Raw genomic sequence first — 23859 nt, 5'->3', positions numbered from 1 at the left:
CGCGATTATATTTTGCCTAAAGTTGTCACTCCTTTTCACATCGGACAGACAATTACTCTGCCCACCTTTTTCCCACCTCCGCACCTTTCCAAGGAGGAGAGACTCCATCGTCTGGACCCGAAACGTGCACTATCTTTCTACTCTGACCGCACAAAGGATTTCCGGGTGGACAATCAACTCTTTGTTGGCTATGGGGGTGTCAAAAATGGTCAGACTGTGCAAAAGCGTACCATTTCTTGATGGGTAGTCCTTTGTATCAAGAGTTGTTATGCTTTGGCTAAAAAGGAACCTCCAGTGGGGCTGTGAGCTCATTCCACTAGAGCTACGGCAGCAACCACTGCTTTGTCCAATGGAGTTCCACTCATCGATATCTGCCAGGCGGCCACGTGGGATTCTATGAACACGTTAACCAGACATTACTGCCTGGATATTCAAGTCCGGAGGGACGGCTACTATGCCCGTTCTGTCCTCCAGAATTTTCTGGTGTGAACCTGATTCACAAACCCTCCTCTGGGGATGATATTGCTGGATTATCAATTCTAAGGTAAGGAATCTATAACTAATATATGTCTCTTACAGTTGCATCATTACCAAATGTTAAGTAACTTGTTCTTCTGCACCATACTACCCCACTCCATTGCTACACTCTATGTTCCTCCATTTTATACTCCTCTACTCTATGCCACTCAACTCTACGCCACTCTGCTCTATAACACTTTATTCCACTCTCTGCCATTCCACTCTCCTGCACTACTCTATGCCACTCCACTCTGCACCAATCTACTCATCTGTACGCCACTCTACAACACTCTACATGACTCTACGCAACACCCTCTATGCCACTCCACGACACTCTGCCATTCCACTTTATGCCACTCTACTCGACTCTGCGACACTCTATCCACCCTGCACCACTTCATGTCGTTCCACTTCATTTCAGTCTACACCACCCTGTGCCCCTCCACCCTACTCCACTTTATGATGCTCTAGGCTGCTTTACACCACTAACGTTTAGCCATGCTGAACAGCAGTCACACGTTGGTGTACAACATAGCTAAAACATATTGGCAAAGCCAATAGCGCTTTCATAGGCCAGCCCTATTGACCTTGCACTGCTTGTTAAAGGTTGACAACATAGTCTATCTTTGATGAATGGAAAGAAAAACTCCTAAAGTCCTTGGCTGATTTTTTCCATGTGTCTTTGATGTTGGAGAAGTTATTCAGTCTGTTCTTTTTATCTAACAGGAAAAACATCCTTGCCAAGTGCAGTTAAACACTATCTTTGTTGCGGCTGTGCTAGTGGTTACATCTTTTTGTGAATTATTTCCACTCTAGGACAACTTTCATTACTTTCTAGATATGGGACTCTGAGAATATTTTATATCTGGTATCCTGGTGAGGCGGCATATGTTCTGATCAAACTTCTGTCAAAAATTAGTGATTAAACGACATTGCTTTCCAAACAATTCTCCCTTCATATGATTACTATGCTGCGGTTTGATAGATACAATGTACTGTGAAGAGATGTAATAGCACACGACTTCGCATTGTCAGTTGACTCCGTTTTTGTTGCAAAGTCGTTCTATTGAGAGTTTTAACTGCAATATTGTATAGCTTTTTTGACAACCTTACCTGGTGGAATGAAAAACTTTTGTACACGTCAAGAACAGCAACATTTACATAAATGCTGCTTTGGTTTTAAGAACTGAGTGTATCTCTGAAGCATGGTCGGTAAATGGAACAGCTCCTACTTAAAACAGGTTACGAATCATGTGAGGATTTTTAGCGCCCCAGGTCAAATAGAATTTGGCCTCCTAGAGTGCTCCCCGTACGTTGTTAAAAGGCAGTTATTCTGGATTTATACAGTAATCCAGCACCACAACTGGATGGCGCCTGAAGGTTGCTACCGTTGCCTTACAGAAGTGCTAGCCCTGTTTCTTGTTTGGCCCAAGTTTAGGCTATAGCCAAAACACTCTGGCTTAACTAGCCTGAGCTTCGATTGGTAGACGGAACCAGATGTATTGTGCACCCCGAGAATCATTTTTGAGTGCTGGCGCATGGTTGATGTATCAAGCCAGATTTGTCCTGGTGTTTAGTAAGAGGAATGTGATTAGCAGGAGTTGAAGAGGCATTAATGCCACATGAATGTGACACATCGCTGGTACATTTGCCATTTACTTTTATTTGTATCACGCTAGGTCTACCATTTGTGTCTTCTCACAGGTGTTACTGTAGTCACAGGGTGAGTTTGAGATATCCTACATAGACTAGAGTGTCAGTCATCATGGAAAGAGATGCTATCATTGTGGTGAATTTGCTTCTTATTTGATGGCTACATCAGAAAAACCACTGCCATGATGGGCGGTTTGATGATGTTTATTTGTCCTGCTTGGAAAGGCTCTTCTTCTAGTGACATCAATAATTTATTCTTTAACCAGTCCCAACGTGTGGCTCTGAATCTTGTTGATTTTAATTGCGTTTCAAGATAATTTAATTTTGCTTGTTCTTGTTCGGAACGGATTGAGATAGAGACTGTCTTTGTTTTGCATTTAGGTTGATGATGTAAAGGGCTGGTTAGAAGCTTTGGGTGAGCCGATAATGGCAGTCACAGGATCACGTTTCTTTTGTGGTTGTAGGTTGAGTCACTAACTTGGATATAGCTTATATTTTAAAGATGATGGGATTGGAGTAAATGATGGTGGTGTATTTGTGTGGCCTGCAGAGAAAGACATGTTAAGTAAAATCGTGGAGGACCCGAATTTAGTAAGTTCAATGTGATGTACTTGCTTTGGTAGATAAACTTATATTATGGGAGGGGGTTGATTTGGTGAAATAAACCTATGTACCACCATCACAGGGGCATGCAGATGACTTGGTGGACTTTGGTAATGCTCATCAGGGATCTTTCTAAGATGTTCGAGAACAAAGAGCATACATTGTGGGACACTGTTTGCCCCAACCAGTACTGCAGTTGGGGCAAACAGTCTCCGTCAGTTTACACTCTGTGAGCTCCTCAGGGTGGTAGGGATGTGGAATTTTTAAACAAATGTACTTGTTCAAGGGACAACATTTTACTGAAATGTGCTTCTTCTTTACAGAACTCTACTTATCCAACATACTGCCAATATCAGTTATCTGGTCTGGACACATTACTATTTTTTGATATTGCTTGATAAACTGAATACTGTGCAACTGGATATAAGTGTTTGGAGTTTGGGAAGGGACTTTTGGATGTGATATTTGTGCCATTTCAAATTAAAAAATTAACATTTTAATCTGTATTTTTTCTTACCTATTAGCCCCAGACCTTGTTAGTATATAGAACATATTGTCAGTGCTCTACTGATATGGAGGTGCCTCCCTAAAATTGAAACCTGTGGTAAAAAAAGGTTACTTAAAGATCCATGCAGTATGTGCATTAACCCAATTATCAATAAACTGATTACATTCAGCGATCAAACAATCACAAGCAATTGTGCTGCTGAGATTCAGATCCTAAAGATCTCTATAGAGTGCGGAGGCTAGGATGTGCATCGGAGAGAGAGAGACACACATTTTCAAAGGTGCATTTACACACACACTGACTAAACCTGATCAGATGTTCAGTCTCTGTAGCAATTCAGACAGACCCTGCAGACACACAGCTATAGCTATAGCTATAGCAGATTCGCACACCCTTCAAAGGGAAACATACCCACTATACGCAACGCACAATCCCGTAAAGACATTCTACACAGAAAACCTCCTGAAATGGCACACAACTCTCTTGCAAACATTCCTACCTGCCGTCCACACACCATTGAAATACACAGACACACACCCTACGGGCATATGTACACCCACCTCGCACTCACACTGCAGTGAAAGAGTCATACATACCCACATCATTCCCAAGGGTACACACACACACTCAAGGTCTTGGAAAACTTAACACACACTGCAGGTATACATACAGCAGCAGACATCACATTTCAGAAGAGCTATACCCCATTAAAACCATTGACCCTAATGATAGAGGCTGCTGCTCGAGTCTGGCTGGAAGATGAGGGGAGAGAGGTGATCAAAAGAAGGGTGTAGGAGGTGATAAACTCCCTGCAGAGTGTGCTTTACTCAGTACATCCAGGTTCTGTGGCCAACATCATTTATTACAAAAAGCTTTCTATACTTCAGAGTTTCGAAACCTGAAAATCTCTCCCTCAAAATATTTATCGTTCTACATTCTCTTCTGTCGGATGATCTGCCCCAACCCCAAGTGGGCATGAAAGCGATTCAGTCGATGTCAGATACTTTTCTACAGCTTAACCCTGGGAAAACGGAGAATCCTTTGTTTGAGAAAGCGTAAACCCTGTGGACTACAGACTAGTGGCCTCCAGAATTAGGCAAGGCCCCATCCCCAGCAAGGTAGTGAAAAACCTAGCTATCAAGTTAGATAAGTAACTTAACATGAAAGATCAAGTCCAATCTACAATGGGCACGTGTTTCTACATGCTGCGTCTATTGAAGAAAGTCTTTCAGTTTCGTCCATTATCTGCTAGGAAGACCCTAGTACAGGCTCTTGTCGTGAGTCGGCTGGATTATGGCAACACGTTACTTGCCTCTGCAAATGAGCCTATATTGTCAAAACTACAGGTCGTGCAAAATACAGTAGCTCGGTTGATCTGTAATCAGCACCCAGATCAGCTTCTTCTCCCTTCCAAAAATCCCTTCACTGGCTGCCAGTAAAGAACAGAATAATGTTCAAAATGGGCTCTTTAACCTTTAAAGCCTGGCTGGGCAAGGTCCTTGAGCATCTCGGTCAGAGGCTTCAACAATATCTCCATAATAGGAACCTACGTTCCCGTGAGAAGGAGCCAGATGGGTGGGCGATCTTTCTCCTATGTGGCTCCGACCCTTTGGAACAAACTGCCATTTCATGTCAGAACCAGCCCAACTACAATAAATTCAGGAAAGCATTTAAACAACTACATTTTAACCCAGTTTCAACTTGTTGTACTGACGGTGCCCTGAGATACTCCTGTGGGGGTGATTTGTTTGCTTTATCAAATAACTCATTCATTGATTCAAGTGACTCCATGCTCATTGAGTCTCACAGATTGAGAGAGGTACCTTATCACCAGTTTACTGCAGTTTCTCTTTCAAACGTTCTTGTTATGGTGCACTCAGGAGTGTCTTCTGTGTTGTTAAAGGCATGCTGTGATCTAAATTGGTTTTCTGTGTACAACACTGAAGCACCTTACAGTCTAAATTCATTTTTTAGAAGAATGCAATATTCGCTGCATCTGTTCGGCTCAAATGCAGCTTACTCTGAAAACCATCAACTTGGAAAGAGTCTAGTCATGTTCAACTGTGAGCACTGTTCCCTCTAGGCCGCGCGCGCGCGCGCGCGCACCTTCAATGACGTCAGCGCGCACCACCTATCGTGGAGCGCGCACACAGGCCGTCGCAAGAGATTCGCGCCGCCCGCCGCTTTTAAAAAGCGAGCGGCGCGACCATGTCATGCAGCACATTTCCAGTGGTGGTGGCGGCGGTTGGCGGTTGGCGGCGGTGCGGGCGTGAGAAGTTGCAGGTAAGGAGAATGTATTTACCGAGGCGGGAGGCGGGAGGCGGGAGGCGAATGTATTTACTACGGCGGGAGGCGGGAGGGGAATGTATTTACCATGGCGGGAGGCGGGAAGCCGGAGGCGAATGTATTCTCCACGGCGGGAGGCGGGAATGCTGTTATCGGGTGAGGAGCCTCTCTGGCAGCATTTGTATTTCGGTATAGGAGAGGGCAGTGAATGGACCTGGGGCAGCGAGGGCAGTGAATGGACTTGGGGCACGGAGATTCATAGACCGATGCCATCGTACAAGTCATTTTGAAGGTGCTGCCGCCACGAGTGCGCACCACTTTCTCCTGGTTTCAGGCTTTTGGCAAATTTAAACACGGAGGTTTGTTTCTGCCTGTAACGCCAAGCTAAAACTAAAATAGGTTGACTGCCACATACATTTTACCGTCAATCTTTCTCCCCTCAAACTTAGTGGTAGAGGATATAATCTCCATGGTGTTATTAGACTCCCCGAGATAATCAACCGGATTGTTGTCTTTGTGTAGTAACACAACATCAGGTCAGTGTCAGTAAAATATACTTTGCGAAATAATGGTGTATGCAACCCGAATTTATTACCAATTTGTTCATTCATCACAAAATCAGCTTTTGACCTGAATGTTCTCCCTTTCTCTTGTTGGTCACACATAACACACAAGATCCTTCCAGTCCACCCGTCCAAGCTACTTTCATCATTCACAAATGCTACTTTGAATTTGCTGTGCAGCGAGGGCAGTGAATGGACGTGGGGCAGGAAGGGCAGTGAATGGACTTGGGGCAGGGACAGGAGGGTAGTGAATGGACCAGGGACATGAAGGGCAGTGAATGGACAGGGAGGCGGAAGGAGAATGTATTTACCGAGGCGGGAGGCGGGAGGAGAATGTATTTACCACGGCGGGAGGCGGGAGTGCTCATATCGGGTGAGGAGCCTCTCTGGCAGCATTTGGTTTTCGGTATAGGAGAGGAAGAGAGACCTGAAGAGAGAGACATAAAGCGCACTGACCGTTTAAGCACATTTAAGATTTCCATGAATTGCGTTTTATAAGTATATAGTGATTAGTGAATGGACCTGGGGCAGGGATGGCATCAAACGGACATTGGTGAGTGGACAGGGTAGTGCACTTGGAGGCAGGGATGGTACTGTATGTAGATGAGGCAGGGCGAGCAGCTGGGGGGTGGGACAGGAGCGCCCTCATGCATCATGGTACAGGGAGGGCAGCGAATGCACATGGGAGGAAGAGAGGCCTGGGGGGGTGCGGGGGGCACGAATGAAACACTGGGGCATAAAGCGCACTGAATAGACACAGGGTCTCCAGGGCAGGACTTGACTGGACGTGGGCAGGGAGAATATTGAAGGAATTCGACTTTAAGGACAGTAGACAGGGGCAGGGAGGGCTCTGCGTGAAATGAATGAAATGCAACATTCCTTTCTCTGTTAACTGAATCAGTTTAGAGTGTCAAGCAATCTTTGCTGCTAAAGGACAAGGCTGAGCTGAGGTCAGCTTTTCAAACATGCACGTCCTTACACTTTTATTAAAGTCATTATTTTAGCAAGTTGTTTAAGCACATTTAAGATTTCCATGAATTGCGTTTTATAAGTATATAGTGATTAGTGAATGGACCTGGGGCAGGGATGGCATCAAACGGACATTGGTGAGTGGACAGGGTAGTGCACTTGGAGGCAGGGAGGGTACTGTATGTAGATGAGGCAGGGCGAGCAGCTGGGGGGTGGGACAGGAGCGCCCTCATGCATCATGGTACAGGGAGGGCAGCGAATGCACATGGGAGGAAGAGAGGCCTGGGGGGGTGCGGGGGGCACGAATGAAACACTGGGGCATAAAGCGCACTGAATAGACACAGGGTCTCCAGGGCAGGACTTGTCTGGACGTGGGCAGGGAGATTATTGAAGGAATTCGACTTTAAGGACAGTAGACAGGGGCAGGGAGGGCTCTGCGTGAAATGAATGAAATGCAACATTCCTTTCTCTGTTAACTGAATCAGTTTAGAGTGTCAAGCAATCTTTGCTGCTAAAGGACAAAGTTTTGGTTTTTAAAATAGCTAAATGGATATCTTTGTCATTTACAATGAATTATGCCAATAGTTATAACTTTTGCGAATGTGACACCTATAGCATTTGGAGTGCAACATGTTTTGTATGCACGTGACTTAGATGGCAGCTCTGGTTGTTAGGCCACATCTCTAGAGAGCACGAGCGTGCAGCAGGGGAGAGAAGCACAGAGAGTGCAGCAAGGAAGGGAAGCACGCAGAGGGAGCCCAAGAGTGAAGCAAGGGTGAGATGCCTTGTGAGCCAAGAAGCCCGTATATAAACAGTACATGTAGCGAAAACCTTCAAGTAGCCATGCGCAAAGAAAGACTTTGTTGGCATCAAGCAAACATGATGTACTCCAGTTCTGCTTCCAATCCTGCATGGTTCACCAGCTTTTCGCCAGGCATTTCAACCTCCTCAGCTACTTATTGAGTCAACTTCCAGTAGGCAAAACTGAGATCTCTCTGCAGCAGGTCCATCATTCTTCAGTTATCTTGACATATTTATGGTTGCCTGAGAATTGCTTGAACGTAGCCAATCATATTTTGGCGCGCCACTGCAGCAGCTTCAGGTGGGATCTTTTGATGGATTGTGTGCTTCTCAGCCATCCTGTGGGTTACCTTGTTCACCCACCTCAACCATTTGCAATTTGTATTTTGTGCTACACCTTCTGTAATGCCGCTTTCCCCAGGGATTCACATTTATAGACCAGTTTAAGATAATGGATGCTAATAATGGAACACATGGGCACACCCCTGTTTGTCCTAGGCTGAAATCCCAGGTAATTATTTGGTCATTTTTTGTCTTGGGCCTCTTGACCGGTCCCATGCACAGTTAGTAATTCTTCAGGCGTTTGCTGACTTACTTGTCTTCACTTGTAGGTTTCCAGTCTGTACGGTATTTGGATTACAGTGGTCAGGTGCCAGTACCACAAAGACAAGGTAATTCTGTTTACGTTCCTCGTTGGGTTGGGGGTTGCTGGGTAAATAGATTCACAATCTGCACCCTTTTTTCTTTTGTAGGTTCGTGAGACCGTACTACAAAGACAATTGCACAGGCAGCCGTGAGTGCAGGCAGAAGAGGTAATTGTTGGGTTGAGTTAAACTGTGGTGCGTCTTGAACATTGTAGTACCATATATACTTACCGATGTTTTCTTCTGTTGCAGGTTTCACAGCCAGAACCCCATACATTTAAAGAGGCGCACGTGAGTGCAGGCAGAAGAGGTAATTGTTGGGATGAGTTAAACTGTGGTGCGTCTTGAACATTGCAGTACCATATATACTTACCGATGTTTTCTTCTGTTGCAGGTTCACAGCAAGAACCCCATACATTTAAAGAGGCGCACGTGAGTGCAGGCAGAAGAGGTAATTGTTGGGTTGAGTTAAACTGTGGTGCGTCTTGAACATTGTAGTACCATATATACTTACCGATGTTTTCTTCTGTTGCAGGTTTCACAGCCAGAACCCCATACATTTAAAGAGGCGCACGTGAGTGCAGGCAGAAGAGGTAATTGTTGGGATGAGTTAAACTGTGGTGCGTCTTGAACATTGCAGTACCATATATACTTACCGATGTTTTCTTCTGTTGCAGGTTCACAGCAAGAACCCCATACATTTAAAGAGGCGCACGTGAGTGCAGGCAGAAGAGGTAATTGTTGGGTTGAGTTAAACTGTGGTGCGTCTTGAACATTGCAGTACCATATATACTTACCGATGTTTTCTTCTGTTGCAGGTTCACAGCAAGAACCCCATACATTTAAAGAGGCGCACGTGAGTGCAGGCAGAAGAGGTAATTGTTGGGTTGAGTTAAACTGTGGTGCGTCTTGAACATTGTAGTACCATATATACTTACCGATGTTTTCTTCTGTTGCAGGTTTCACAGCCAGAACCCCATACATTTAAAGAGGCGCACGTGAGTGCAGGCAGAAGAGGTAATTGTTGGGATGAGTTAAACTGTGGTGCGTCTTGAACATTGCAGTACCATATATACTTACCGATGTTTTCTTCTGTTGCAGGTTCACAGCAAGAACCCCATACATTTAAAGAGGCGCACGTGAGTGCAGGCAGAAGAGGTAATTGTTGGGTTGAGTTAAACTGTGGTGCGTCTTGAACATTGCAGTACCATATATACTTACCGATGTTTTCTTCTGTTGCAGGTTTCACAGCCAGAACCCCATACATTTAAAGAGGCGCACGTGAGTGCAGGCAGAAGAGGTAATTGTTGGGTTGAGTTAAACTGTGGTGCATCTTGAACATTGTAGTATAACAGTTTGCATTCATGAGCTAGGCGTCAACGTAAGCCATGTTTCCTTATTTTGCAGGCTTTGTGGGACAGCAGGCTCAAACCGGCGGGTACGGAAATGTTCAAGCGCAAAGCTGTAACTTCGGGAGAGTGCAGTGCTTCACCACAAAGGAAGAAATGTTGCCTTGTATTCAAGGAAGAGTGGATGAAGGAAATTGTAGAGGCTGAGACACAGAAGTCACGAAGCAAGGTCCGCATGCAACTCGGGGAACTATTTCAATACAGTCCGGATGTGGGCTTGATTTGCAAAGCATGTGCCGAAGCAAAGATTGTTGGGGACTTTTCCACAGGGAAGAAATGGAGTGATGGCTGGAAACTGGACTACATGAAACGCCATCTACTTAGCAAAGTACACGAGTCTGCCATGGTGATATTGAGAAACAGAAGTGCTGCTGCGAGGTTTGGTTTTGGAGTACGGGCAATGCTGACAGAAACTGCCACAGACAAAGCAAATAGAATGGAAGTAGTTGAACGCCAAAGATCTATGCCTGAGGAGATAAAGATTCTCATCAACAACGTGTTGCTGGCAGTCAAGATGAACACTTCAATGTTATCTGTACAAGACATCCATGACCACTTAGCTTTGTATGTGAAGATACCAGACAGCTGGAGGAGCAAGAACTATGCATTTGAGTTCCTTGAGGCCATCAATAGCGTGATACACTGTGAAGCTATGACAGAACTTCGGCAAGCTTTGTATCACACCTTGATAATTGATGAGAGCACAGATATTTCTGTTTCAAAAATGCTCATCCTGTATTTCAAGTTCCGACCTGTAACATCAACTGAGCATAAAACGCAGTTTGGGGGCATAGTGAAGCTGACTAGCTGTAATGCTGAGGCTATCACTACTGCCGTGAAAGAATTCTACACTGCCAATGAACTGGACCTCATGAAAATGGTCATGTTCACATCTGATGGTGCATCAGTGATGCTGGGGAAGAATAATGGTGTTGCTACTCGCCTTAAACAATCCATTCCTCATCTAGTTGAGCAGCATTGTGTCGCCCATCAAGAAGATTTGGGAGTTGATGATGCCTGGAAGAGGGTTCCAATGATTAAAGAGATGGAGACATTATTGAGGACTGTCTACACTGTGTTCTCCAGATCTCCTGCAAGGAAGTCCAAGCTGGATGAAATTGCATCGGTCACTGAATGTGAAGTTGTCTCTTTTCGACCACTGAATGAAGTCCGGTGGCTTTCAAGGCATTTTGCTGTTGGTGCACTAATTCGTAATTACGAAACTGTTCTTAAGTACTTTGAGCATGAGAAAGTTGAGGAGAATGATCCAATTGCTAAATATTGTTATAAAAAGCTATCAGACTCCAACTACCATATTTCCCTTGCAGTACTTAATGACATTCTGGGTGAATTTGCAGCTTTGTGCAAACTATTCCAAAAAAGTTCTTTAACTACTGTTGAAGCCGTACAGTATGCAAGAGCGAAGATTGGCCAAATTAAGCAACAGTATTTGGGGGACACTGTCTTTTGGAGCAGCAATGTAAGAGAGCTGATGGTTTTGTACAAGGATAGGCAAGAGTTTGACAGTGGGCCTATTTTGTCTTTTGTTTCCCTTCTTTGTGAGCACATGCAAAAAAGGTTCCCTGAGGGTGAGCTAAAAGAATGGGCAAGTTTTGAGATCCAGGCAATAGCCACACAAGCGCATTTTGATTTTGGGACTGAGAATATTGAAAGACTTGTTGAAAAGTATAAAAATGTCTTGTGCCTGGGTGATTGTGAAACACCAGAAGATGTTGTTCGGCAGTACAGAGACTATAAATATGTGGTGGCAGAACATGTTAAGGGTGGGTTATTTACCACCTTTCAAGACATGGTGACTTTCACTGTACGCAATGCTGCTCAGTATAGTGTCGTGTCTCAGCTTGTTGATGTCTGCGCAACATTTCAAGCATCTAGTGCAGACTGTGAACGAGGATTCAGCCTCATGAATACTATCAAGAGCAAATTGAGGAATAGACTAGAGCAGAAGCATTTGGACATGCTGATGAGGACAAAGGCCTACCTCCTGAACGGGAAAGTTGACCTAGACCGAGTTTATCAGCACTGGAAAAATGGCAAGGATCGCCGTGAGAAGCAACCCTGTCACCCATCTAGTGACGCCACTTGACGTGTCTGAACAGTCCTCTACCTTCTTGTGTATATGATATTGTATAGGCTCGCAGCATTTCCCCACCCAATGAACTGTGCTCCAGTTAAGAATATTTATTAAAATCTAATGATGGTACCACTATTGAAGTCTTGTGCTTTTCTAAACTTGAAGTGTACTTGCTAGTGTAACCAGTTCATGTCATGGCGTGCTTATCCAATATTGCAAACTGCCCTTAAGACCCTTATTGTGGCGCTGTATGTGTGAAAATGCACTATCTTTTAGCTTTTTAAAGACAAATTTTGGAGTGCCATTTGGCGCCGCAGACACGCGCGGTTTGGTTCCTGGCGCACATAGCCATGGTTGCAGCGCACAGAGACCCTCCACTGCCGCACACAGAGGAAAAAAATTAGAGGGAACATTGACTGTGAGGCCTGTAAAAGGATGGTGATTACATCGTAAAGTATGGCTGCTGCAAACAATAAAAGATACTTTGAAGGCATCTCACGTAGGTTTTCATGATGAAGTTTATTTTAGAAGATAAGTCTTGGTTGCAGGTTACAGATGTAATATTAATGTAATATCAATGCCCTACCAGAAGCAGCCTGCTGCTGCTCAGCCCGCTGCCTCCAACTGATCTCTCAAGCATACATAAACATTCTGAGACATCTCTCGCTCTCTCACACACACACCCGCCCCCGCCCCCTCAGGGGAGAATGCATTACATTTCAATACATAACACATTTTCGCCCTTATAAATATTAATCATTCATATTGGGTATCTTTCAACCGTAGTCCAAAAAGTAAGCAATGGGTATCTTTCAACCTACACTCATTCCAACCCAGGGAATCTTCTGACATGCATAGTAGGCAAAGTAAAGGGTGTCTCTCAACCCATACTCATCCCCGAAACGCAGGGACTCTTGCCACATAGTAGGCAAAGTAAAGGGTGTCTCTCAACCCCGAACACAGGGCTTCTTGTGACCAACAAAAACGGTCTCTTTCACTCCACACTCAGCAGGTAGTATGGAAACTAGGGAGAGAATGCATTATGCTTAATTCAGTATATTACAATGGCTCATTGAAAATCAGCCACTTATTCTGAAGATAGAGTAGATACTCAAAGCACTCCCTGTTGTCTATCTGTTTACTGTTAATAATAAGGGTCTCTACTTTGAAAGCCTTTTTACAGGTGGGGTATGTAGACACGATGCCCACAGCTTTCAGGTGGCACAATTTCACATTCTACAGTATTTATTTTTAATGAACACATTTCACTGCATGTCGAACACAATTTATTTTTTCTTAATATCACTGCCCGGCTCTGAGTTCTTGCTGCAGTGCTAGCTGATCAAAGCAGCTTCGGTGGGGCGCTTTAGATGCTGGGCACACCGAGACCTCTCTGATGTTTATTTTTGGCCAGGCACGACACAGAATGAAGCAAGGTTCAGTTTAAAATGTAAATTTGTTTAGAGCTTATTACTCTTGACAGAGCTTGGTGCACACTGAGACAGCTCCATAGTGCTCTACTTTTCAGGGACAGGAGCTGATGTAGGGAAGGGAGGACGATGGATCTCTGCGGTATTCAAGTCTACTGTGGATGCATCTAGGCTGCCCAATCACGATGGACGTCTGCCTCTAAGTGCATGTAAGCATGCAGCCTGAATCTGCGCATTTATGCTTCTTCGTTAAGAGTATCATTTGATTGCAACCTGCACCCTGAATGAGGCAGAGTACGCCCGTTCGATGTTTTCAGCAAACGGTGCATTGTGTTGTGTAGTGCAGGGCCGGTTCTAGGATCTGCGAGGCCCTGGGCTAAAAGGGACCCTGCGAGGCCCCCTCTAATTTAGATAAGTGGCCCCCTGCAAGGAGACCATTCACAGACACTGTGGGGGGCCCATTGTCCAGCATTTTGGCGCCCCCACAGGTTTAACTTTTACTCCACAAGCATTTCTCACACCTTCCGTCCGATAGGTGTGAGAATTGATTGTGGTCAAAAAGTTAAAACTGTGGGGGCACGAAAATGCTAGACAATGGGCCCCCCACAGTGTCTGTGAATGGGTCTCCTTTCAATTGAGGGAGCGTCTCCGTCTCCCTCCCCTATGCCTCAGGACACCATCCCTGAGAGGCCCAGGGAGGGGGCCCCCTCCAATGGACCTTAATTGCAGGCGACACCTTTCTTTGTAAAGGTTCTCCAGAGAAACAACAGGACACATCACCAGTGCGTGGGCCCCATGCTGGTGGGCTGAGTGCGAGGCCCTGTGCAGCCGCCCACGCTGCCCATGCCTAGCGCCGGCCCTGGTGTAGTGGAGCCTAAAGTTGCACTTCGGGAGCTCTCGGACAGCTGTCGGTTATCGAGAAGGATTGCTGAGCTTATGGAATATGCAGACAACTGGCGATCTTTGACATACACGAAGAGATGACCCCAAACCGGTCTCGTCCTGAAAGCAAGTGGTTTGCCACAATAAGCGGGTGTGAAGAATTTTCAGAGCCTACTTAGGTGAGATAAGAGGCATGAGGGGCATGGATGAGAATGCCCTGGGAACAAACAGTTACCAGATACGGCCTAAAAAACCTGAAGCACAGAGCCAGGGTGGCATGAAAGGCACAATAGCGAGGAAAAACAAAAAGCTTAGAGCAAGAACGTGGAGTAGGAGCAAGGTCCGCTTCGCTCCCCTCCCTTGAACCTTCCAGCACTGTTGGCTGAGTTTTTACCCTTCACTGTTGCAGCAACTTCAGAGCTCCCAGTTACCAGCGTATTTCTGGGGAAACTCAAGAAGAAATTGTTCTGAATCATGTTGATTCCTATGGCCAAGCTTTATTAACCAATGAAAATTAAAATGCGTGTCTTGGAGGTGGGCTTATGTTTTCCCCAGACAACTCCGGTGTAGCGCCAGTCCCCCATCATAGGGCTTTGAAAATGTCCAATCGTTATGAGACTTATTAGAGACACCATGATTGGCTACAAGTACCAAAGTGCCTCACCTCATCACTTTGTAGCGTGACTTAATGTCTTGTCTGTGGGACAAAGAGACATTAGATCTTCTTGTTCCCTATGGAAATCCCCTTGGTTCAAGCATCGGGCGAAATCAATCCCCCCCCCCCTTGCAGGGTGAACAAGACCAGTTTCATGCCGCTTAGCCAAGATGAGGCTTCCTTCTCTAGCGAGTCCAGTGAAGAATTATGACTGACAGTGTTAAAGGCCCAGAAGATGTCAGAATCAAGTGGGGTGCAGGTTGTCTTTAATCTGCAATCTATAGGTCATCATGCATTACAAATGTCAGAGCAGAATATCTGTTATGGCTGATTCTGAAATCTTAATTTGATAGCATTATCAAGGCTGGAACTACGATACTACAATGGTAAGTTTTAGACAAGGCTAGGAAGGTAAAAGGTGGCAGCTTAGAGTTTAAATTGAGTTTTTTAGCGGAGCTTTAACATTTTGTAATTTCAAGCTATTGGAGGTGATGCCTGTATGAAACTCCTTACAGATAAATAAGGGTTATTGCCCTGGATTAAAGTAAAGTGTCATACTCCTGGAATAAACATCACAGGGCTGGTGTCCCTTTTTGAGGCAGTAAGTTTAAAATGGTTGAAGGATTTAAGGGTTTGTGTTCTTAGACATACAATTGTATTGTTGGTTGGTTTCCTCTTTGTGTGTCCTTGGGAACGACAGCTTTGTGGGACTAAAAATCTAATCTACTGAATATGTTCTTTCACATTGCTCACAGTGGTGGAAAGGACCTTGAGAGGCGGCCTTGCATTAATGAATGTGATGAGGCAGTGTGACTTTAGATAGCTCTTGTTCGGTTTGTTTTTTAAGATTTATCCATTTGCATGCTCAAAGAACTGTTTCTTCGTTTGCAACAGTTGCGGCCAGCATGGCTCACGAGTGGGAGGGTGGGTGTGGCGTTCGCGAGAGGGGACTCCGGGGGTCTCGGGTGGTGTTGAAATAATAATTTTTAAAAAACTAAACTTCTCTCGAGGCTGGGTCCCGCGTCTTCTATGCTGCTGTTCTCCTGCTTTTCTGCCTCCGACAGGAACAGGAAGCAGGCAGCGAAGCTCCCTCCCCTCAGCCAATCACAATGCTGCAATGCTGCGTTGGGAATGGTCTGAGCTTATGTAGGCTGTAATGCAGCCTGCATGGAGAACAGGGAAGAGCGCATGACTGGTTTGGGTGGCCCGGAAGGGCTGACCAAACAATCATTGCGCACTTTTCAGTGAGCAAACCACTCCTCCCCGCTCGGAGCGTAGACCAGCCGCACCCACCCTCCCGCCGCAAAGCAGCAGGACTCGGCAGGAGGCATAACGTGATAACCTAGAGTTATTATCATTTTATGTTTCTATTCTTTACACTGCTTAAAAACAGTGGGGCGACGCTCCTCTGCCATTGCTTAGGAGCCGTTCCTGGTTTGCAAGATCGTTTTTTCAAACTTAGTGATTGAAATTCTGCATTATTCCGAATTATCACTTGTTTATCTTTCCTCCGAGTCTTTTCTTCTTTTTTTAGTATGCGTGATGTTTGAATTTTAAGTTGGGTAGGAACAATCTGTGTTCTTATTTTGGGGCTCTTCTTAAGTTGGCGGAATAAACCCTCCCCCCAATCTTCCCCCACTCCCAGGACTGAGCTAGGTCAGGCAACTCCACTGAGATTGTTTGTCCTAGATTGAGGATGGTGGTTTCAGCAGGAGCACATTTTGGAAAGAGATTGTTTTTGCAGTTTCTCCAGAACCTGCTTCCCATTTTATATATTTTTTTAAATAGTATTCGCAATATCATCTTGAAAGCCGTAGGGCCTGGTTAATATCAAGTTGATGTGGCCTGTGGTTTGCTGTTGTCATTACACGATGTAGTAAATTGCCGGCTAAATGTATAACTCTACGTTAACACTTGATATTTGGCCTTTCACTGTGTTTAATGCTAGTATCTATCTGCTGGTAGAAAATACAGCCTTCATTATAAATGCTCGTCTGCGTTTTTCAGACGGATTAAAAGAAACCCTAGTTACTCCACTGTTTAGAACCAAAATTAGAACCTACAAACCCACTCAACTATAAGCTATCTCCATCTGTGAATATCATAAGTGCTGAGGATACCAGATCATTTCAGGTGTTTCTGGAATCAAATGTGCTTGTATTTGGCTTAAGATCTGACTTCTGCTTGCTATAATACAGTGGCAATTTTAATGAATGTCAAGGAGCAACATTCTCACATCTGATACCATTATGAACAAACAGCACTGCTCTTACTGGATCTGGGAGAACTGCTGATGATTGAAACCCCTTTAGTAGTTCCATTCTCACTTCACTGGAGGCTAATTTCAGTCAGTTGGGGCAATTCTAATGTGTGGTACCAAAGAACTCTGCCTCATCCCTGCTCTCTCTAATTGTTTTCATGCTTCATTTAGTGGGTTTGATTGATGCCTGTGCTGCAGTGTTTCTGTTGGACCTCACCGAGAATTCTGAGGAAACTGAATGGATGCATATTTGTACCTTAATGGCACTAAAACCGAGATCATGCTGTTTCGTTGCGAAAAGAGGAACACCTTTCCTTTGGACTATCCTGCTACATCCTTAGGGTGAAATATAATTTGAGTTTTCATGTATATTTGTCTTTTAAACATCACATTTTCAATTAGCCTCCAGAGAAGTTAAACCCCAAATATTTTATTAGCCTCCAGAGAAGTGGAAATGGGACTACTAAAGGGGTCTCCTTTACATTTTCAATGGCATAAAAGGTACGCACTGTGTTCTTTGTGTTGCTAATATTGCCCTTTTGCTTCGGCTGTACCAAAGAAATTTGCTAATCCGTCCGTTGTCTTTTCTGGGCTAGATGATTGTATGGTCCTTTATCAGTATATCTCACAAAAGTTAGTCTGTATATTGAAATTGGTTAGACATCAAGTCATAATAATTTCTTTTTGGCATCAGGCAATGAATGGGCTCATGTATCTTCAGCTCTTGTAGAGCATTGCAGAATGATTATGGATACCCAAAATCAAATAAGAACTCTGTGTAAGAACACTATACAGTTCTTAGTTTGTATTGAGGTTCTTTGATTTGCAGAGTGATTCTCCACATTGGCAGCCTCTCCAACAGACATATTGCCACACTCAATCCCTTCTCTTCAAACCTTGATAGGCACATCACCCTAAGTCTCATCCCTATTTCACAGGATATCCCAACCTTCCAACCATTCACCCCAACCTTCACAGTGGCACAAAGCAACCCACAGTTCACTCACTCAATTTAGCGAGCTATTGTTGCTTCTGCTGCGCTGTCTAGCATTGTCAGAGCCCATTCCCCGTTCAGAAGTTAAGTCCTCAGAATTCCGGGCATGTGTAACTTTAAGACGTGCTACCTTCTTTGTAAATTGAGGGTTTGATTATGGTTTCTCTTCTTTATTTGAAGTATAGTCTGAAGTGTGTTGTCTCTGGACTTTGTAGACTCTTCTTGTCTGTGTTCTGACCATCCTTCCCTCTCTGAGTTTTTGTAAGAACCCTGAAAGGAACAAGAGGAATGTGTATCAGTAGCCTGATACCTGTCAGGTTTTTTAATGTTATCAGGATTCCTAAGGTTGTACCTCCTTTCGGAGGGCTCCTGTTGAGGAGACCCACCCCTGGATTGTAATCTATTCTCTCTATTCTTTTGTTTTTTATTATTAGCCCTTTTCGGTTTAGACGAATCGGGTGCTTACTTGGTCTTTATCAGTACCACCAATGAGTTGAGGTTTTGTTGCTCTAGCTCCCAAGCTATCTCTACCTAATTCGGCATAGGTCTCTTCGATAATTTTAGGTAATTCACTTTCCTGTTGTAAAGGAGTGAAATCCATCAGGCGTTGGCGTATTGCTACTGCTGGTGCCTCCTCTTTTATGTTTGCTAATGGAATAGCTGATACCTTGGCAGAATTTCCTAACAATTTCAACCGTAGGTTCAGAGCAGGTTCTGCTCCATACTCCTTCTGTATTTTTCTTAATACATCTGCTATTACTGCTATTGAAGGGATAGCATGAGTTCTGGTGTATATGGCAGCGAAAACTGTACCCCTAGAGGTGCAATCCTCTATCTGGGGAGCTATCCCCATTGGCAAGAAGATTGTTAGCATTCTGTGTTTTTCTTGAGGATTGTGTATGGAAATACTGCCTCTAGCTATCTTATTTTTTTAGCTATCCAGAATGGCATTTTCTCACGTTTAGTAGGCATTTTACCCATCACTGCATGTAGCGTTTGTGGTGTTATTTTAGTTGTAGATCCCTGAATTTGTCCTGTAGATGTAGCTCTGGCTGGCTGAAGTGTGAGTGTTCTCATCACGAACTGTCAGGTTTCTGTAAAGTTTTATTATTTCTTTATGAAGTGGACGCAAGTCTGCTACTGGCATTGTGTGAATGTCTGGATGCGGTCTGTAAGGCGGTAGACCTGGCCAAGTTGCTCCATCTCCTCCGAGCAGACCGAGTCTTACTTTTTCTTTTATGTGTGGTAGGTCGCCTTTAAACCAGTTTATGGGGGTGCTTGGCCAAGATGGTGGCAGAGTAGAACCGTTCCCTTGGGGCTCCGCTCGCCAGTTCTGACAAAAGGCGTCTTAAGGCAAGCTTGAGGCCCCGGAATAGGTGGCAAAGTGACCTCAAGACCAACGGCACGCTATGGTTGAGTGTGGCCAGATGGAGAAATCGAGTTGTTGCGGCATCCGGCGGCAGCCTGAGGCGAATGGGGCCTATAGGGAATGGGGCTTGCGTGAAGGCCCCACGAAGAGTCTGCACCATGCGGCAGGTGGTGGCCTCTGCACCACTTGTGGCCACAGCAGACAGTGGAACCTCGGCAGTAGCGCGAGGTGAGACGGCGGCGCGAAGGATCCACTAGCCGAACTGCGGAGCGGCACCCCCAGGCGAAGCGGAGAGTGAACACCAGCGCCAGGGACCATGCGGCAGGAGGCTGCGGCCTGGCCCAGAGTCACCGCTTTTGAAGTTAGGCCGGGAGGCTCACCACTGCCGAGCCTCTCTTTGAGGCATTATCAACGGCTGCGCAGGTGTGCGTGTGAACCTCACTGTTTCGGAGCGGCCGGAGAGCACTCTTGGCACCATCTTTACGGCCTGGCCTTGCGGCCCAGCGCTGAGTCTCGGCCCCATTGGCACCTCCTAGGTCACTCCCCCAGAGTGAGGGTTGTTCGATGGGGCCACATCGGCGGCGGATTCGGCACGACGATATAGCCGCTGGGTTTGCTGAGTTGCGCTCCCCCCTCTGGCGCGACCTTGCTGTACCCCTAGTGACCGGGACCGATGGCAGCTGCAGGAGCATCACCCGCCCCCCCCCCCCCATCTGCGGATACTAGTGAGACTCGTAATTCTGTGCCTCACTGGCCACAGCTATGGCCACTCAGCGTTCCAAGAAGGGCACCACGAGTAGGGACACCTCTATTAAGGACCTACTCCAGAAGCCGGGCGGGAGGAAGGCTGGGGGGCCCGGAACTGACCCACAGGGGACGCGACCCGGCGAGGCAGCATTGGACTCAGCCACTGTAAGGAAGATGTGAAGTGGGTCAAAATGAATTTTATAAATGTATTGATGTTGGAACAGAAAGAACAGGAGATGAAAAAGCCCTTAGTTCGGGCTCATTTTGTAACCAAAACTGCTTTAATTGAACCCTACTTGAAATTGGTGAACAGGGCCTTCCATCGCTGGCTATTGACCATGTTCCGTTTTAATCTGATCCACTTCACTCTGAGTGAGTTCCTTGTGTGCTGTAAATCTGAGGATGCAGTTGCCTGCCAATGTGACAACTATTCTGCACAAGATACTATGCACTTTATGATGTTTTGTGACTTTTTTAATGTAATCCGTAGGAAGTTTTTAATCCCTATATTGACTGGCAAGGGTTTTCTGCAAGTTAGACCTGCCTTACTCTACCTTCAAATGCTGATTAACCCTAGGGATATGTTTGCCATTGCTAGCTTTCTTGTAGCCGCTATGCGAATTAAACAAAAAAGATGGGTCAGATTAACAATTGTATAACTATTTGGCTTATTACAGTATGGTTTTTATTTTTGAGCTATTTAGGTCATTTATTTATTTTTTAATTGCTTGTATCGCGCCAGAATCGACCCATGAGGTATCTCCGCGCTTTGCTCGCAAAAGTTCTAAAATATATTGTCTCTGCGGAATACCACAGGGAAGGTTATGCTGCCTGAAACAAAAAGGTTTTTAAGGCCTTCCTAAAACATAGGTGGTTGTCATTGTGTCTTAGGTCAGATGGAAGTTTATTCCACATGGTTGGGCCTATAAATGATAGGGCACGTCCTCCTTGTCTGACTCTTTTTACAGAGGGGATTTCCAATAGACATTGGTTACTAGAACGTAATAAACGTTCAGGTTTGTATATCTGAAATTTTTGTGCCAGATATCTGGGGCCTTGCCCATAAAGACATTTGTGCAATAAGCAACAGATTTTAAATGTAATACGTTGTCGTATAGGTAACCAATGGAGGTGACTTAGCAGAGGTTTGGACGGGGTCCTTGCAGGAGCATTTAGAACTAGTCTGGCCGCAGTATTTTGGACCACCTGCAAACGGTTTAACGCCTCCTCATTTGCTGATATGAGGAGGCCGTTGCAGTAGTCAAGGCGACTAATCACCAGTGCTTGTACAAGGGTCTTCTTGTGATTGTCCGGCAGCATAGGGAAGATTCGTCTTAACTGGCCAATTGTTCTGAAACACGCTCCTGTAACATAGTTAGCATGTTCCTTTAAACTCAAGTTCTGATCCAGTTTTACCCCCAAGTTCTTTAACAGTTGGTTTTGGGCATGGGACGGGGCCAAGATCTAAAGGCCACCAGTCGGGAGACCAAAGCATGTTAGCTTTGCCAAATAGCATCACCTCGGTCTTCCCGACATTACACTGGAGGCAGTTGGTAGCCATCCAGTGGGACACGGCTCTCATGCCCTCGGCGAATTTGTTCTTCACATCAGGCGTGAAAGAGTTGAAGGGGAAAAGCAGCTGGGTGTCATCAGCATATGACACTGGGGTGAACCCAAACCTTCTCACAATCGCTGCAAGGGGGGCCACATACACATTAAATAATGTGGGGCTTAGGCATGAGCCCTGTGGCACCCCCTTAGTGAGTACCCTCGAGGTGGAACGATAGGGTCCCATGCTAACTGATTGTGAGCGGCCGGAGAGAAAGCTCTCCAGCCAGGACAGAGCCAATCCTCCAATACCCACTCTCTGCAATCGGCCGAGAAGAAGCTCATGAGACACAGTATCAAAGGCCGCCAACAGGTCTAACAGCACCAGAATCATTGATCCTCCTCTATCCTGTGACATCTTGATGTTATCAGTCACATAGAGGAGTGCCGATTCTGTGCTGTAGTTGGGCCTGAACCCAGATTGTGAGGGGTCCAGTCCCCCTGTCGCCTCTATGAACCTGGAAACATGGGTGTTAACATGCTTCTCGGCCAATTTACCTAAGAAAGGTAGGAGAGAGATGGGACGGAGGTTGGAAAGTTCTGTCCATGGTAAGGCCGTGTTCTTCCGTATTGGGTTCACCACTGCCTCCTTCCACTGCCGTGGGAGCTGGCCTTCTTTAAAAGAAAGATTTAGAATCTTTTGAATTGTGGGGCAAAGGATTTTATTCAAGGTAACAGTTAGTTTAGCTGGTATCAAATCAAGAGGGGATCCAGTTTTCATGTTATTAATTAGTGTTTGGGTGTCACTATGATTAATCTCAGGGAAGGTAAGTAGAACATCTCTAGGTGTGTCAGGCTGATTTATACTGGAATGCTCCTGATCACTGGGGTATTGGGCAGAGATGATTTTTTTATAGATTGTCTCAATTTTGTCTTCGAAAAATTGGGAGGTGTTATTGCACAAAAGTTGTGTGAATTCGTCTGGACTTTCACATACAGTTGGTTTAGTGAAAGTGTCTAAGATTTTATACAACTCTCTGGGGGATTTGCCAGCTACCTCTAACTGTGCATTAATGCTGTTCTTTCTTGCCTGCTTAATATTTTTATAATAAGCAGACATTGCTTTTTGGTAGTTGACCTTATTTTCACTGGTATGAGTTCTCCTCCAGAGTTTTTCCAGCTTCCTACACCTCTGCTTTTCCAATTTTAAGGATTCAGTGTACCAAACATCTCTCTTGGCCATAGACGGTTGTTTAATTGTTCTTAAAGGGGCCAGATGGTTCAATATTTAGGTCATTTTATGGACTTAGAATAATGTTTTATGAATATATTGAAAATGTTTTTAAATGTGGATTAGTTTATTTTGTCTAAATGTATTTTATACTTTTATGATTTTAATTGAATAAAGTGGATTGATTGATTGATTGATTGACTCAGCCACTGGAAATGCTGCTGACCCAGTCACGAAAGGGTTCATGGAACAGCTATTCAGCGCACTAAGGGAGGACTTTGCAGGGCTGCGACAAGAGATGGCCTCCGATATTAAGCAGCTCAGAACGGAGCTCAGTGAGGTGGGTGACAGAGTGGACACCCTGGAGCGCAAAGGGGACCGCCGAGAGGAAGAGCTCACTGAGCAGGCCCGGGAACTGCTCGACCTCCGCAAACAGAATGAAGAGCTATGCCTCAAGCTGGAGGACCTGGAGAAACGCTCGAGGCGCTCCAGCATCCGCATCAAAGGCGTGCCACTTCAGGTAGATGGCGCAAGCTAGCAGATTGGTTTCTTTGCCTGTTTCGATATGTGAGAAAGTGGCTCTATATATACTGGACCAGAATAAGGTACAGTGTGTATAGAGTCCACAAACCCCAGAGGTATAAAAGAGGTTAAAGCCAGGTGTGACCTTACTCTCTAAAGTGGTAGCTTGAT

At 45.2% G+C, this 23859-nt stretch overlaps 2 protein-coding genes across 9 annotated transcripts in view; both read left to right on the top strand.

The window, feature by feature from the left end:
* Nucleotides 1-23859, top strand: part of CABIN1 (calcineurin binding protein 1) — a 1271888-nt gene that overhangs the window by 1079101 nt on the left and 168928 nt on the right. The gene's annotated exons all lie outside the window — the stretch shown is intronic.
* LOC144791541 (zinc finger protein 862-like) lies at nt 9993-12182 on the top strand. Its single transcript, XM_078666257.1, has one exon. It carries the CDS (start codon nt 9993-9995, stop codon nt 12060-12062), a length of 2070 nt encoding a protein of 689 aa, XP_078522383.1. The 3' UTR covers nt 12063-12182.

Source organism: Lissotriton helveticus, chromosome 11 (genome assembly GCF_964261635.1).
Source record: "Lissotriton helveticus chromosome 11, aLisHel1.1, whole genome shotgun sequence".
In the NCBI taxonomy this organism is placed as follows: Eukaryota; Metazoa; Chordata; class Amphibia; order Caudata; family Salamandridae; genus Lissotriton; species Lissotriton helveticus.
The sequence above is the reverse complement of the archived record's forward strand: the minus strand, read 5'-3'. Positions and strand labels throughout refer to the sequence as shown.